Source organism: Lygodium microphyllum, chromosome 5, assembly GCF_053477565.2.
Source record: "Lygodium microphyllum isolate KBCC chromosome 5, Lygodium_microphyllum_v1.1.10, whole genome shotgun sequence".
Lineage (NCBI taxonomy): Eukaryota > Viridiplantae > Streptophyta > Polypodiopsida > Schizaeales > Lygodiaceae > Lygodium > Lygodium microphyllum.
The window spans coordinates 101762197-101778437 of NC_141139.1; the positions used below are offsets into that span (position 1 = coordinate 101762197).

At 38.3% G+C, this 16241-nt stretch overlaps 1 protein-coding gene across 1 annotated transcript; it reads right to left on the minus strand.

Moving 5' to 3' along the window:
• Positions 1-1645: 1645 nt before the first annotated feature.
• On the minus strand, positions 1646-3719 carry LOC148036210 (expansin-A10-like). The gene is made up of 3 exons (XM_087678208.1): positions 3094-3719; positions 2592-2916; positions 1646-2433 (listed from the first exon to the last, which is right to left on the minus strand). The coding sequence occupies exons 1-3, from the start codon at positions 3266-3268 to the stop codon at positions 2130-2132; spliced, it is 804 nt and encodes a 267-aa protein (XP_087534334.1). The 5' UTR covers positions 3269-3719; the 3' UTR covers positions 1646-2129.
• Positions 3720-16241: the final 12522 nt, after the last annotated feature.

Genomic DNA, 16241 nt, shown 5'->3' on the forward strand with positions numbered 1-16241 from the left:
GTTGAAGAAATGGAAGTCTCTTATGAGCTTAAGCCAAGATGTGATTGTGGGAAGCTCAGTGGATTAGAGATTTCTCTAATACCATGTTGAAATATCAGAGTGAGAGTAAGAGAGTGTGCACAAGAGGGAGAGAGAGAGCTCAAGTACAAGAAGAAGATCTTGCTTAATGAGTTGTTCACAAGTACAATTGGTACACTCTCCTCTACATTGAGAGTGACCTCTAGGTTGTTTAAATAGCCACTGGATGACTAGGGTTAGCGTTTTCCCCTACCCTCCAATTCATTCACACCCAGCTACCCTTATCCACCCTTGCATACATGGGGTTCACATGCCCATCTTTCAACAAATAAAACCATACAACTCCTAGAAATCACATCCTATTATGCACTATAGATAGGTTGTAGCTTTGAATTTCATTGAGAATGTGTTTATGTTAACATACCATGATGATGTGGTGATGAGCTAGCAATTTCCCTTTTTTTTGGGAGGGGGGACAATGGAATACACTTTCAAGTTTTGACATTGTGAGTGAACTAACACTACAAAAAGAGGAGATATATATACCATTAGGAGAGCATGACATGAGTGCTCTACCTGATGGGAAACTAGTTTATATACCCCTTGAGGAGGAAGTGACAAGAATGCTACAAGTGGTGGGAAACTAGTTTGAAGAAGAATGGTATCCGTGTACATAAACATCAACATGGAAAGCACATGGATTAGCAACCCTTTGGGTTGCTCTTTGACATGGGCTAGCCTTGGGAATTGTCACAATGTTCCCATCCATGTATGTATAGATCAAGCCCAAATAAGTGGCTAATGGATTGACGGCCCAAGGTGTGGAACAAATAGGTGGCTAATGGCCCAAGATATGGAACAAGAGTATGTAGTTTTTCTATTGTAGACATGGAAAAATGTAGAGTAGAATGAGAGATATTATCCACCACATGCATGCGCCATCAAATGGCATCAATCACCAAGTACTAGTGAAAGTCAAGAGGGCCACCACTTGCGGGGTTACATGTGGAAGAATTAGATTAAACAAAAGTGTGTAGATGTACATCAAGGATCATGAATTGCTACTAGCGATCCAAATTGAGGCGGAGGTTCGGTGCTAGGGTTATGGTGCTCCCATTTTGTTATCTTTATGTGTAGTCTAAAACAACAAACACAACAAAAAAATGGTATGTCTCTTGATGTACTGATTGCTCAGGGTATTCAAAAATTCCTTGCAAGCCTTACTTCAAGTAAGGTTCTCTCTCTTTCCTCTTTCTCCCCATCTTTCTTTGATTAGTGCAAGAGTTGCTAAAATTTCAAGCTTGCTGCCAGTAGGATTCAATTCTAATATTTGTGGGATGCATGTTAGTAAGGCAGCATTGCTAGGCTTGCTCAATCCATTTGAAGGGTTTGATACCGATTTGGGATTGGGGATTGGGGAATTTGTGTGTGTGTGCATACGTGCACGCGTTGGGCACGCAAGTGCTGCTTAGAAAATTAACTGCAATTGGTATCTCACTTTCACTAAGAAGCAACATAGCACAACAATGGGTCGGCCCGAAAAATTTGCGGTGCTTTTCAAATGAGGAAAGAACGTGGAAATTGTGAGACGTTTTTCAGATGAGGAAAGTGTTGTAGTTAAGTCGAAAAGTAAGTTTGAAGAAGAATGATAAACGTGTTTAACTGATGTAATTGGTGGAAAAGTAGTTTTGAAGCAGAAGGGCACTCGTGTATATTATTTACATCTACATGGAAAGCACATGGATGAACAACCCTTCGGGATGCGCATCATGAGGATCCAGCTTGCACATGAGGTAGCCGAGGGAACATTCATTGTGTAGAGAAGCCCAAAGAGCTGATGGGTTGAAAGCCCAAGGCATGGAACAAGAGCGTGCGGCTCTAGCACTGTAGACATGGGAGAATACAGAATAGGATGAGGAATCCTACCCACCACACGGCGTGCGTAAGCATCAGCGGGTGGCCTCGATTCACCGACTAGAGAGGGCCACCACTTCTGCAGGCTATAGGCCGGCGCGGGCGAAGACTAAATTATAGCTGTATGTAGATGTGCATAAAGGGAATCCGCTGATCCTGGCGACCCAACTTGAGGAGGCGCGTCGTATCAAGCGGCCTCAGAACTGCTCGCCGGCGAAGGTCTGGCCGAATTGCCAGATGGCGGGCGCTACGTCGTAGGAGGTGAGGGTGCGGCCGTCGCTGGCGGTGACCTGGAAGGACAGGCTCTGGCCGTCCAGGTTGGCGTTGCTTTGCCAGTTCTGGCCCCAGTTGCGGGTCATGGGCTGCCAGCCGGTGCGGGAACCCTTGATGGACACGGCTCTCACGTCGCCGGCGCCTCCCACGTTGGTAACGAGGACGAGGTTGAAGTAGGAGTGGCCGTTAAGCGTGAAGTGGATGCCACCGGTCTTCGCGCAGGGCACCCTGAAGAATTGAAGACGGACATACATTATTATGACGTTTCAGGAGTAGCTTGACATGTATACTAGTAAGTAGCCAATGCTTGCCATGCTGCGCCGGTGCCCTGCAATTAAACATAGCTGACGCCGAGAGCAGCTGGCCTGATTAGTTGTAATAATTACCTCCTGTAGAGCACCGGCACGATGCCTCCCTTGTAGACCCCGATCTTCTCGAAGGCCGGCTGGGCCATGTCAAAGTGCTGGAGAGGGGGATTGCACCATCCGCCGTCGGTGTTAGACAGTGCTGGGTTGGGCGGGCAGAAATTGGTGGCCGTGACCACCACAGACGATGCTCCGCCAAGGCACCATTTGGGGTCCGCCTGGGCATCGCACCTGATCTCGAAGCAGGCACCGCAGCTCAGCCCGCCGTTGAAGAGCGCCGTGCTCAGGGCCGCCGTGTTGGTGCCATAGCCGGAGGAGTAGAGGTCGCCGTAGCCGCAAGCGCCGCCTGTCGTCAACATGTCATGTGTGTCCGATTATAATATAGCCTTTGCTACGTCGCAATCCATGTCGATCGACATGGAGTAATCAAATAGATCACAGAATATTTATTCAATCAATCCACTGGCGTCTCAATTTATAAATTGTGCACAGGTATGTCGAGATTAATTTAGTAGCCACCTACCCATTGTGCCCGAGGCGTCGCTTCCGCCGTAGAACGTGGCGTGGGCGCTGCTCCAGCCGCTCTCTTGGGAGCTCCCTCCCCTGTAGTAGGACGCACGCACGGCCACCAAGAGATAGATGTAGTAACTAGACACTAGCCATATAACAGGCCGGACCGCATGCGCAGTGGCAGCCATGATCTGTTTAGAACAAGGATGTTCTTGCTACTCTCAGCAGCTATCGCAAGACACCCAGCTCCTATAGGCCTGCACTAGATTGGAGGATGCTGCGCCAGGTGCAGTGGCAAGTTCTGAACCTGAGCTGATGTTATATAGCTGTAGCGACGTCGTCACTGGCAGAGAGATAATGTAATCAGGGCCCCTCAACGTAGGTAGTAGCTCAGGGACCTTGATGATGAAATTGGGATGAGAAATGCAGGTGCTCCGAGGCTGCATGTGGCCGCAAGAGGTCGCTTTGTCGAGCTGATTAGATGACATAGTTACGCCTGCTACCCCATCGTGGTCGCGCGTTGGAGACACTGCATGTTCACAGTGCCAGTACTGTCGCTGCTCCCCGGGCCGCGCCCCTTTCTCTCTCCCTCCTCCCTACCACGTAAAAATCGTCCTTCCTGTTGTCTCTCAACCCAAACCAACGACCGCCACAACTTCCCCACATCCAAACTCATGTTATAACTTATGCCTATTAGGCCTACGCCTCCGCTAGAGCCACAGCATACGGGTAGGCTGTTATAACTAGACCTTCTTTACATCGCCTCTCGCCAGTCACAATCGAGGGAGTTCATAACCGAATGTGTATTCGACGTCTAAACACGAGTTACCTACTCCATCCTTAAGGATCAAAGGGGTTTTCTATAATGCGATTTCATTAATAGCGGTAAAGAGTGCACACTAGATTTTGCCCATCTACTCTGGCCAAAGAGTGTCTAGCTGTTCTTAGAGTCCCCTCCCCCCCCCCAAACTCCCCAAGAAGACAAGACAGCTTCTCATTTTCCCTCCTAATTGTGTGTGATTGTTCTTTCATCCTCTTTTTACATCCATTGCCAACATTGACAGACATGAGATGGAAATGCTACTCAAAAGGGTTGCAAACAAGTGGTTAGCCTATAGTACACATCTCCCTACATAGCACACCTGAATTAAATACTATGAAACCTATTTCCTTTAGGCCTACCATCTATTGTACTCGTGCCAACCCACAATCATTGTGCACATGCATGAGAGAAACATTTTATTATCTTCAAGATTTCATAGAGGAACCCCTTAATAACAACCCCTCTAGTTCTCATGGAAATGAGTGCATAACACTAGAAATTGCAAACTCTCATATATCCATCATTTCTCTCACTCCAGAAAAGGGAAAAGTGCTTACTATCTTGTTGAATGTACAAAGCCTAATGTTGGTTGTACTTACTATCCTATTGGTTGTTAGTAAAATCCCATAAGAGTCTCCATTCTTACCTTAAAAGTACACACTTTATGGAACCAAAATCCTTATTTCCTTTATGTCCATGTACCATCCAACAAAACAACCAATCATTTCTAAGGGACAAGGGTAGCATCTATACATCACCTAGCCTCTCCTACCCTTTGTCCCTCAAAATAGTGCATATTTTGGATGTTGTTGACCAAGAGAACCACACATTGAACCATTATCATGAATCATGATCCATCGCATTCCTTAGGGTGGTGGAATTCAATAGAGAAAGCACTATTCATTTTCCACTAAGAGGCATAGTGTGAATATCACAAAAGTTGTTAGTTCTAATACCTTTGATAAATAAGCAAGGCCTAGTTTTCATGCCGAGTTCCTACTATCAAAGATGCTTTTGTCCACTATGAGCTTTCTAGATATTGCTATATTTGGATTTAGCAATCAAAATCTTGCTCCATGGTGTGTCACATAATTGCCCTCTCTACAAGTCATTACCAGTAAATCTTATTTTCTTAAGCAAATGTCTCCATGTCTTGGGGTACTTTTTATTTGAGCTTTCCTCTTTCAAACTAATTGACATGCCTAAGTTAATAATACTTATGTTTGTAGTACTAACTAACATTGCTAGAAGCCCCACATATTCCTAAGCCTTGCACCCTAGAAGCCACTAATGTATATACTTATAGTTGCTAATACTCCTTTGGTATCACAAACATATAATCATATATGGGCAAGTTTGAATTAGTATTAAGAAGTTTGGTGGGATTTTTGGTACAATTGCAAAGTTGAGGAGAATGGTGTGGTAACTACATATTTCTTCTATTTGAAGAGACATATTGGCTTCTCATTTTGGGTAGGATAATTTTTCATTGATTTAGTGTGAGCTAAAATTCATTCTTGAGACTCTTTCCTTTTTCTCTATTTGTATTTTGGAGCTTTTCCTTTTACCTTGGCATGGTAGTATTCCATAGATGTATATATGATATATGCTCCTCAGGTAAGTTACTCATGAATATATGTGTGCATCACGTGGGTTCAAAATAATACCATTTTTATATATCTTTTACACACACAAGGGTGTAATATAAAATGATTATTTATAGATTGAATAGACAAGGGTTATGTTTTATTCAAAAAAATTCACAGATAAGGATATTTATAAATAGCCCTTGAACACACGTGATGTAGAGGATATATATATAGTAACTTCCCCGAGATATGCTCACTTGACTTAACAAACGACCCATTGTTATGTTGGCATAGAGGTATACTTTGAAGAGATTTTACTATGTTTTGAAAGTATATTCCAATGAGTTCTATCTCACAATTGATCATATTAATACTAAGTCATTTACTAACAAGTAGGGGGGAAATTAGACGAGCACCTTTATGAATTTTGACCTCTAGGCATTCAATTTTATATGATGCCTTGATGGTTTGAAACTCATGTAGTGTTAATGTCCCCTAAAATATTGCAAAATATTCAATCATTTATGGCATTCCTGAATCCAATAATAAGCTCAACTTCTATAGAGATAACACATTGAGTATCTAACATCAAATATATGTAACTTTTATATGACAACAATTTTGCATTCCAATATAGAGGTTTTTCATGATTTTGACTAGATTTCAAGAGTCTAGTAGTGTGGCCTTGATTGCATGTTTCCATCTTGTAATAAGGCATGGCCTCATTAAACACGTTGAACCTTTTTTTTTTTTAAATTGTGAGTTAAAATTTCTCATCCTTGAAGTTCTTATCTTTCAACCACTTTCTATTCTTAGTTTTTCTTTTTAGCATGGGATGGAAAATTTTCATAAGTTTTTGCTAATGTATTCACTAACTTGAGTAAACCAACAAAATATTGTATTGAGTTGATCCTTTCAAATTTTAATATGAAACCAAGCTTGCTTTAGAATTTAGAGCTTTTCCATTATATTGATTATATTTGGAAAGCCTATAAGTGGCATGCCCTCAATTGCACATTTCTATCTTGACTACTTAAGACATTGGGGTAATCAAAGGTAGAACAAGCATTCGGTTTAACTAGGAGCTAAACATCCTTAGTTTGGAAGCTCTCACCATTAAACTACCTTTTCTTCTTAAGTTCCCTTGAATAACCCTTTATTTGGTCTAATTGAGAGCTAAGCATCCTTATTATTTGAAGCTCTTACCTTTAATTAAACTATATTTAATTCTCAAGTTCCCCTTTCTAGCTTTGGGTGATGCTACATGCCTAAATTCAATAATAAAATACTAAAGTTCATCATAGAAAAATAGTAAGAAATTTGCTATGAGACTACATTAAACTCAAGCAAATACTACACAAACAATAAAATAAGGCACATGGAGCAAGGGACATCAAAGAGTTTTTGTTCCATATTATTTTCCATATATCTTGATCAAGAATAACAATTGTGTGTTAGCCCACCTTGTTAATAGCCACCAACTTTCCAATCTGGCCCATGACATCTTAAGAACATTCACATATATTAAGAGACAATAATAAAATAATACGGTTATTCCAAGCCCTAACAACAACACAACCCATTAGTAGTCAAATCTTCAACCTTACTATTACAAGATGAAATGTCTTATCTAAAAACAAAATGATCTAAATAAACACCATATTGAGGAATATGGGAATTTCCCATAAGTTTGGGACACGTGGTCAAATCTTTGGATTTTTCATAACTTGAACATTATAACTCCAAATCAAGCACTCTATAGCTCAATAGATTCCATTTTTCAATTGCTTTCTAATGATAGGTCATATCATATGGTTTTGAGAAACTTATGGGCATGTTATTCGAGTGCCACGTTTTTAGTATTCAAAAAATGGGAATTGGGAGATTCCTAACTCACTAATATTGTGTTAATAACACTAGTATACCCCATCAAAATCCTTTTACCTATGATGAGCCATACTAGGCAACTGTGGTTAGAGTCCCTCGACTATATCCATAATCCTTGATGTAGTTTGCATAATAACTTCTAAACGCTAGTTATGGAAAGATAATACACATATGCCAAATGATGAGGATTAGGAAAAGAAAAACATGTATGATGTAAAAACAAATTCATGAATTGAATAACTCATGAATCATAGTTAGCCTCTCCAAAAACTAGAAACCACACCCATAATGGGATTGCCTAGCTGGACAACCTACTCCTCCTTGATAAACACATGTTTTCTAGAGATGAGACTACAGAATATCCACTATCAACCTGCTCCTCCCTCAAAGAAACATGCTCTATATAGGTGAGACTACAAAACCTACATCCATGTCGAGGGTTTTTTTCACTATCAACTCACAAGTCTTGGCCTGCTTGTCAATGTCAAATAAAATATCAATGACTTTTTTCACTATCAACTCATAAATCTTAGTGTGGTTGTCAATATTAGATAAAATATCAACAATATTTGAATGATTAGCATCCATACACTTCTTCATTGTAGTCCCAATATCCATAGACTTTTGAATTAATATGGGCTCAACATTTCCCTTTGTCTCTTTCAAGGTAGACATCAATTGCACCAACCAATCATAATCAAACAGCATAATGTCAACTCTTTCCAATAACTTTGCCTTCCCTTCAATGATATTCGCCAAATTTTCAAGCATAAATACTTGCTTCAATACATTGTATGGTTGTGCAACAACCTAATATGTCCTTCCTATAATTGACTATCCCCATAGATTATCCATATTCTTTGTTAGTGAACTTCTCATAACTTGCAAGTCTTCTTGAAGGAACACTAATCCCTCAAGACGCTCCTCCAAATCATCCATCAACTACTTTTCCATTGCCGCCGATAATGGCTAGAATTTGGCATCTTTTCAACCCTTAGCTTGGCATTGTCTCCCATAGATACCCAAATTTCAACATCTAGATTTTAGTGTTTGATAGTAGTCCATTGTTTGAACATATATAACCGCCTCAAGACCTGTGTCAATAGGAGAAGGCATCATACACTAAATTTAGCACTTGAAATTTGTATGATTGTTAATCCAAATGCCAACCCATTCATTGTTAATTGGGGGCAACATGTGGCCACTTGGTGGTTCCATTTGTGCACATCTTGGGTGAAAATCAAGGGGCAACTGGCCTAAATTGCTAGCTAATTGTTATTACACCAAGGGGCTTTTGGAACAACAAAGGAGATTGTGGAACCTCATCTTGTACTCATTCCATTAGCAATTAAAGTTAAAGAAATGCCAAAAGAAGAGGTGCCATGTTTAGGGGCCAACAGGGTATCAAATGTCCAAGATTATTAATGTGATTTGTGCATTTTAATTTATGTTTATTTGCTTAAATAGTAGGGATAGTAGCGATTTAATGGGGGGTGAAAACCTAATTTGAAGGATGGAATGATCTGGGTGGTCATCAACTTGGGGGAGGTGCTGATTGGAAGTATTATCGTAGTGTGGTGACAATACTTTCAGGCAAACGGAAGCTGACAAACTGATGATATATATCTATATTTGTATAGGGGCTGAAGTGATATATTTGAGGGAATGATATGCATGAAGGTTTTCGTTAAGATGGAATTTCAGAGTGTGGGGTGGTAGTATTCGACAAGGATCCATGTGTTGCATAGATTTATTCAAAGCTTTATCTTAGAGCAATAATTATTTTGATATTGAAACTTGGTGCTTTGTTCATAGCCTTGAGGATTATTCGTCATCGATTTTAGAGTCTGGGGGAGTTGATTTTTTATATGTCATTAAATCAAAGATTGATGGCGAAGCGTAACACCAGAGCATTTCAAACTAAAACCAATTGTTTTGAGGGGGTGGGGGGGATTATTCTGCATTATTGGAAGCTGATTCATATAGTCATATTACTAAGTATGCTAATGGAAAACTTGGCGGGTATCGATTAAAGAACAACTTATATTGACATTCCAAAATATTTCTAGGAACTTTTCAAAGTATTTATAGGAAAGACGTAAAAGTTGTACCATATGTTTAAAGAGGACTAAAGTTGGATAGGAGTTTGAAACTAATCCAAGAAGAAAATCAAGAATTGAGAAGTTCTTGCAGCCCTAGATTCGACAAAAATTGCAGGATTTGAGTAGCTGAACAATTTATGGAAGGAATTATAGTGACACTATAAGGTTTTTGATAAAATGTCAAATTCGAATGACTTCTATCATTGATCAACTTTTTGGCTTATTCTACTACAAATTTTCGGAAGTTAAAGAGGATGGAGGGCATATATTATGTTTTTGCATTCTTTCAGCTTTGGGGAAAGACATCAAGTGCTTGTTATCTTAGAAGTATTCTAAAAGTATAAAAACCCTTAGAATGTGGATTCACTAAATATTTTTTTACAAAACACACAGTTTGTATTTTAGGGAAGTTCTTATGGTATTAGTGGTTGGCAAAGGTTTTCATTGAGATTTGTAGTATCGCTTATAGAAAAACAAAAATCTTCATTGATTGTGTTGATGCTCTTTGTGAGCTACAAGAGGCATAGTTTTGAAGTTTTTCTCATGTGTTGGGGTTGGGGAAAGATTATCGAATTGTTGAGTTGTTTCGTATTTTGGAGATAGACTCTCATATTGTTCTAAGAAAAATTGAAGTTTTGTGAGATCTTGCAACAGGCCACAACCTATATTGGCACTCCTTTTTCTCATGTGTCTTGGGTTGTTTGTATGAGGGATTTATTCCCAATCACTGCTCACGATACATTGTGATATTTTGAGAATGTTTATGGTAAACTAATTTAAATCACCGCTCACGGTACATTGTGATATTTTGAGAATGTTTATGGTAAAATAATTTAAAAATTTTCTCAAAAATTAAAAAGAGTATTTAAAGATGTAAAAAGTAAATATTAAATGAAAATAAATGAATAATATTATTAATATATCATTACTAAAAATTTTAGAAAGTTAAAAATTACTAAGATAAATTAAAATATTTTAAATAAATCACTATAATTAAATAAAAATTAAAGTTAATTCAAAAAATATAAATGAAATTATGATAAATAAAAATAAATATTTATTTTGAACATTTTTAATGTAATAATAATAATATATTTTAAACTAATTAAATATAAAATAAATAATTGTGAATTTATACAAGGATATATAATGAAGACTCAAGGTCATCCATGTGACAAGGTAAGGACAGGCGTGGTCACATGCCATTTTCCTAGAAAAATTTGGATATATCACATTCTCTTCTCCTTAGAGAAATTGAGATGTTCTCATCTTGAGAGAAACTCGAGGGGATCTTTTTGGAGAATGGATTTCTCTATCAAGATCACATCTTCTTTTGGGAACTCCTTCCACAAGATTAAATATTCTCATAAGGAATACTACTCCTTTAAGTCTTTTTCTTAATTTCCAAGATTCTATTTGATTGGACCTCAGGGATTCCTTGAGTTGACATTACAATTTGTTCATCATTGAGGACATGCTCGAGATTGGGGGCATAGGATTTCAATAGGCTTATATGAAATACATCATGAATCTTTGGATAAGGAGGTAGGGCTAGCTTATAGGCATGTGTCCCCCAAGGCATTTTATAATTTTGTATAGCTCGCAATATCTGTAACTAAGTTTCTTGAATTTCCCAAGAGGTAAGGAACTCTTCTTGGATTAAAACCTCAGAAAGACCATGTCACCTTCCTTAAAGATTCAATCTATTCTCTTAGATCCATGTAGGCCTTTTGCGATGGTCTTAAGTTGCCTTTGTGTCTTGACATATTGCTTTGACTTGCTCATGCATATAATCCAACATCATTTTGGATACTTCAGCCTTTATGATAGCGTTAGAGAAATTTAGAGGAGATAAGCACTCTTGCATGTATAATGCTTGGAATGGTGTATTCCACAAATGGAAGATATTCAATCCACCTCTTTGGTTCTTTGCTACAATAGACTCTCAAAATATCCTCCAAGACTTGATTAACTCTTTCAATTTATCCATCAGTTTGGGAGTGATAGACCATGCTAAAATATAGGTGAGTTCTAATGGTTTGAAAGAGACTAGTCCAATTTTTTAGACAAAGAGGATATCATGATCACTAATGATCCTTTTCGGGAGCCCATGTAGTCGAGATATCTCATTGATAAATAATGATCTTCCATAGTAAGCATATCCACAATCACCAAGATGGAATCATATCCTCCTTACATAGTCAGTAGGACCACTATAAAATTTATGCTAACATATTTTCATTTCATTTGAGAAATATCTAGAGGGTGTAGCTTGCTAGGTAGTTTGATCCTTTGAGTCTTAACCCTTTCAGAGCTTAAGCATTGGGTCACATACCTAAAGTTATATGCTTTCATTTCTAACTAGTGGAAGCTTCTTCTGATAGTATTCAAGATCTTAGTATAGCCTGCATTTCAAAGCACACGGCTTTCATGAGGTTTCCACAAGCTTTATTCTTCAATTCTCAAATTTAGGGTACATAAAACCTTTACTGGAGTACAATAGTTCACATTAAAGAAAGTTCTTGAACTTGGTCTTATGCATTAGGGTTTTCTTTTCTAGAGGCATAATCTTCTTGATCTCTAGGTATTGTGGATCATTGGGGGCTACAATATAATAGCCCACAACATCAAGAATGGGTTGCTAGGCTTAAGGTAAGACTTAGAATTCTTTTTAACTTGAAGGATCTTCAATTATTAGGGCATTTCAAAAGGCTTTTCAATAAGGGCATCACCCACACACTACATGTTTCTTTTCAAGATGGTACTTGATCTTGAAGTTGAACTCTTGCAAGACTTCAAGATCAAGGTATTGTGGATCATTGGGGGCTACAGTATAATAGCCCACAACATCAAGAATGGGTTGCTAGGCTTAAGGTAAGACTTATAATTCTTTTTAACTTGAAGGATCTTCAATTATTAGGGCATTTCAAAAGGCTTTTCAATAAGGGCATCACCCACACACTACATGTTTCTTTTCAAGATGGTACTTGATCTTGAAGTTGAACTCTTGCAAGACTTCGATCCATCTTCTTTTCCTCATGTTGAGATTCGACTGAGTGAGAAATCACTTAAGGCTCTTATGATCGGTGAGATAGGAGTGAATCTATGACCAAGTAGGTAGTGGCACTAGAGTTTGAGAACTTGAATGACTACTAGTAGCTCCAATTCATGAGTAGCATAATACTTCTCATAGGGTTTGATTTGTTTAGAAGAGTAGGCTACCGATCCGCCTTCTTGTAAAGTACACAACCCATTGCTATAATGCTGGCATCTATGGATGACTTCAAATTCCTAAGAGAAGTCAACAAGCTTTAATAATGGAGTGATGTGGTGACACATGGCTTAAGCTTGTGGAAGCTCTCTTACTCCATGGAAATCCATACTATGTTCTCAAGGGATGCAACTTATAGAACATGTAAGATACCACATGAGTTTAAAAGAAATGGTATTTTATTTAGTAAAATTTTGTTGTGGCCCGACATTGGCTCTAAGGCTCTAGTTAGGCCTCTATGCTCAAGCAAACCACCCCACGGCCTCAAGGTCAAGAGCGTCTGAAGGCTACACACTAATCTAACTAAATAAGCATTTGTATAGCTCATCGTGCAACATATAACCCTTCCCAAAATCCTCACAGGGAGCACCTACACATATTAGTGTTATACACCTCATAAAGCAGACACAGGGAGTACCCCTTGACTAATTGCTACGGCCCCACTACAGCTGTCCTACACCTCAAGGATTGGCTTCAGATGCGCCGTGAATACGTAAAGCATGTATGATGTATAGTCCTCTCTTTTAAACAATCAATCTAGGAGATAAAAGATAATCCTCATTGAGTAAGTCCCCTAAAGAAAACGAACCGCTAAACCTATAGTTTGGGATATCTCACTGTCAGCGTGGGTCAATATTTATGAATGCAATTGCCATGTATCCAGGATGACACCATGTATTGAATGTAATTCAACTATGAATGATTCATAGTTCTCAACCATTTTTATTTATTTAAAACAACATTGTGACAGTGCAAAACCATTTTCTTTCATGCTTTCATCCTAAATGTAATTGGTGCATTGCATAGGGTCAGCACCGAGCATGCTCGTATTACTGAACCCTTTAATTCTCATAACACACATATCCTATATACAAAATGCATCAGAAAAAATTAGATTCAACATTTGATCAGTACTTCTTACCCCCTCCTCTCCATATTGTTTAGGATTGTCCATTCGGTGGTAGGTTTAGAGAGTGACAGTTTAATGTATTTTTCTTCATGAAGAGCAATAAATACTCACTTTAGCATAATGATAGGGTTAAGGTGAGGTTAAACCTCATGATTTAGCAATACCATATATTCACTGATACATATATTATTTTTTCCTATTTTTCAAGCGAGCAAAAAATATATTTTTTCATTTTTATATATATTTTTCCTATTTATTTATCAATAAATACTGATATATATATTTTTAAAATGTGACTTGATTGGACTTGCTATAAATTATTTTCATCCCTCATTTCATCCCATGTGAACACCATTGACAAATCAAAACCCCCAAAATTCATGATTTATCTTAAAATTGCGATTTTACGGGTTTTTCTTGTTCATAGAAAAATTAATAGATGATTGATTCCTCACTGATTATTGCTAATTTTCTTCGTTTTTCTCATAAATAAGATAATTGACAATCAAGAACAACCATTTCCAACCATTTGTAACCAAGATTTATCATAAAACGATGAAATTTATCACTTACTCATAAAATCATGCTTTATCCCACACGTGTCTGGTATTTGTAAGACTGTTGATGCTCATTAGCAATCGCTAACGCTCCTCCCAACATTGATCTATGCTCCATCGTGTCTTAGCATCATCTCCCAAAATCGAAATCTCTCAAATCAGCCCACCCCCTTCTCTCATAAACTAAGACATAGAAACATGCATCAAGAGGAGAGAGAGGGAGGAGAGAGAAATACTAGATTCTAAGATTTCAAACTGGGTATCCATTTCATGTGCAGCGGTGAATCAACCACTGCGATGGTCCAAATTTGCATTCTCGTCTTCCACGGACACTTAAAATCATCGAATCTGCGTCTTCTGCTTCTATCGGGCTTTAAATTCTGTGTAAATTTTGCATTATTCTACACCTTTTGGCATGTCCTAGGAATTTAAATTTTTCTCTCAAATGTAGAGGATTATATGTACGAAATGGGCTTTGTAATTATAATTTCTTATAGGTGCACTAGTCTAGACTATCTTGGTTTGTTTCTTGAGAATTTCAATTAAGGGAGTAGTGATGAGAGCATAGTCTTTGACAAAAATGTGGTACCATCTTGTAAGCCCCAAGAATCCCTTGATTTCTTGGATAGTTTTCCCATTGGATCCAATAATGATCTTCTCACCATCCATTCCAGCAACATAGTTCAAGGTGGCTCCCAGGACAAATTAAAAGATAGTTATATGAACTAGAAGTACAACTTGCACCCCTTCTCCAAGAAAGATCAGGGGAGAGTACTATTGTAGATGCTAAAAGGATGGTGATCACATATGAAAAACCAAACAAAGAACCCCTAAGGTACATTGGATCTAAGGATCCTAAACATTCATACCTCTACTATTATGAAGCCCTATACAAGAATTTGAAGATATGCTAAAAGAATTGGAGGATCAAAGAGATCACCTAGATGAGGAAAGAAAGACTGCCTTACCCACCCTTGAGAAATAAAAATAAACCCTTGCAGGATACCTAAAGAGAATAAAAAGGAGTCTTTTAACTACAGGGTATTACCATACTTAGAAATACTAGGCAAGGTACATGAAAGAGGTATGAAGAGATTTAGGAACAATGTGAAGTGCAGAGAGAGAATCAATTGCAACTAGAGAGAAGATTTGCAACTACCAACAAGGAAAAGGTGGGCTGAAAGTAGATCCAAATATAATGACACAACTACAATAGCAATTAAAAGTGGAACTAGACACAAAATAAGAATATATGCTATGGCTAAGAGAAGTGGGACACTAGAGGATCTAAGCATGATTGGCCTCCTAGTAGTTGACGAGCCATTCCTAGCCATGAAAGAATATCCACCTTTCCCTCCAATATTTGAGATAGGAGAATGAAATCCAATAGAGGTTTAGGGGGTTGATGCTACAAGAGCAATGCATAGAAGCACCCAACTCCTTTGAAGTGATGACACATCCAAGCAAAGATGAAAATTAGAAGGAAGTTTTCTGCATCACCCCAGCAAGTGCCAATATACCCCTTCCACAAAGTCTTAAGACCATTCCCACCAATTGGGATAGCAATATTTGTGCAAAAGAATAATGGGGCTCCTAGCAGTCACCGATGCAGTTTGCTTTCTATCCCCAAAAGTGATTCCACAAAGTACTTCCTATCACACAGTACAAGAAATCATTAGAGAGGGACCACATCTAGAGAAAAGGTGGTTGGAGAACAAGGAACAAGATCTTGGGTTATGGCAACAAGAGCCATTAGATTACTAGCATGATAAAGTATTTTGAGGTGTCCAAAATATTGCAATGCTATGAAATGGAACTAGAGAAGAAACCTTGTGAATATCAACATGGAGACTTGGGTCACATTTTGTAGTGCATTATCCATTAATAGAGGAGATCCCACCTACATACCCCACCCACAAAGGCATGGAGTCCATTATAACCCTAGAAAACATGGGTGGTATAACTTTCCTCTTATCTTCAACATTAATGCCCAAAAGGAAAAATACAAGCTCAAGTTCAAAG

Excerpts from the sequence above, each read along its gene's own strand:
- LOC148036210 (XM_087678208.1), bottom strand. The coding sequence starts at position 3,268 with ATGGCTGCCACTGCGCATGCGGTCCGGCCTGTTATATGGCTAGTGTCT. Across the intron at positions 2,917-3,093 it reads CGACGCCTCGGGCACAATGG|GCGGCGCTTGCGGCTACGGC; the intron begins GTAGGTGGCTAC and ends TGTTGACGACAG. Across the intron at positions 2,434-2,591 it reads GTGCCGGTGCTCTACAGGAG|GGTGCCCTGCGCGAAGACCG; the intron begins GTAATTATTACA and ends TCAATTCTTCAG.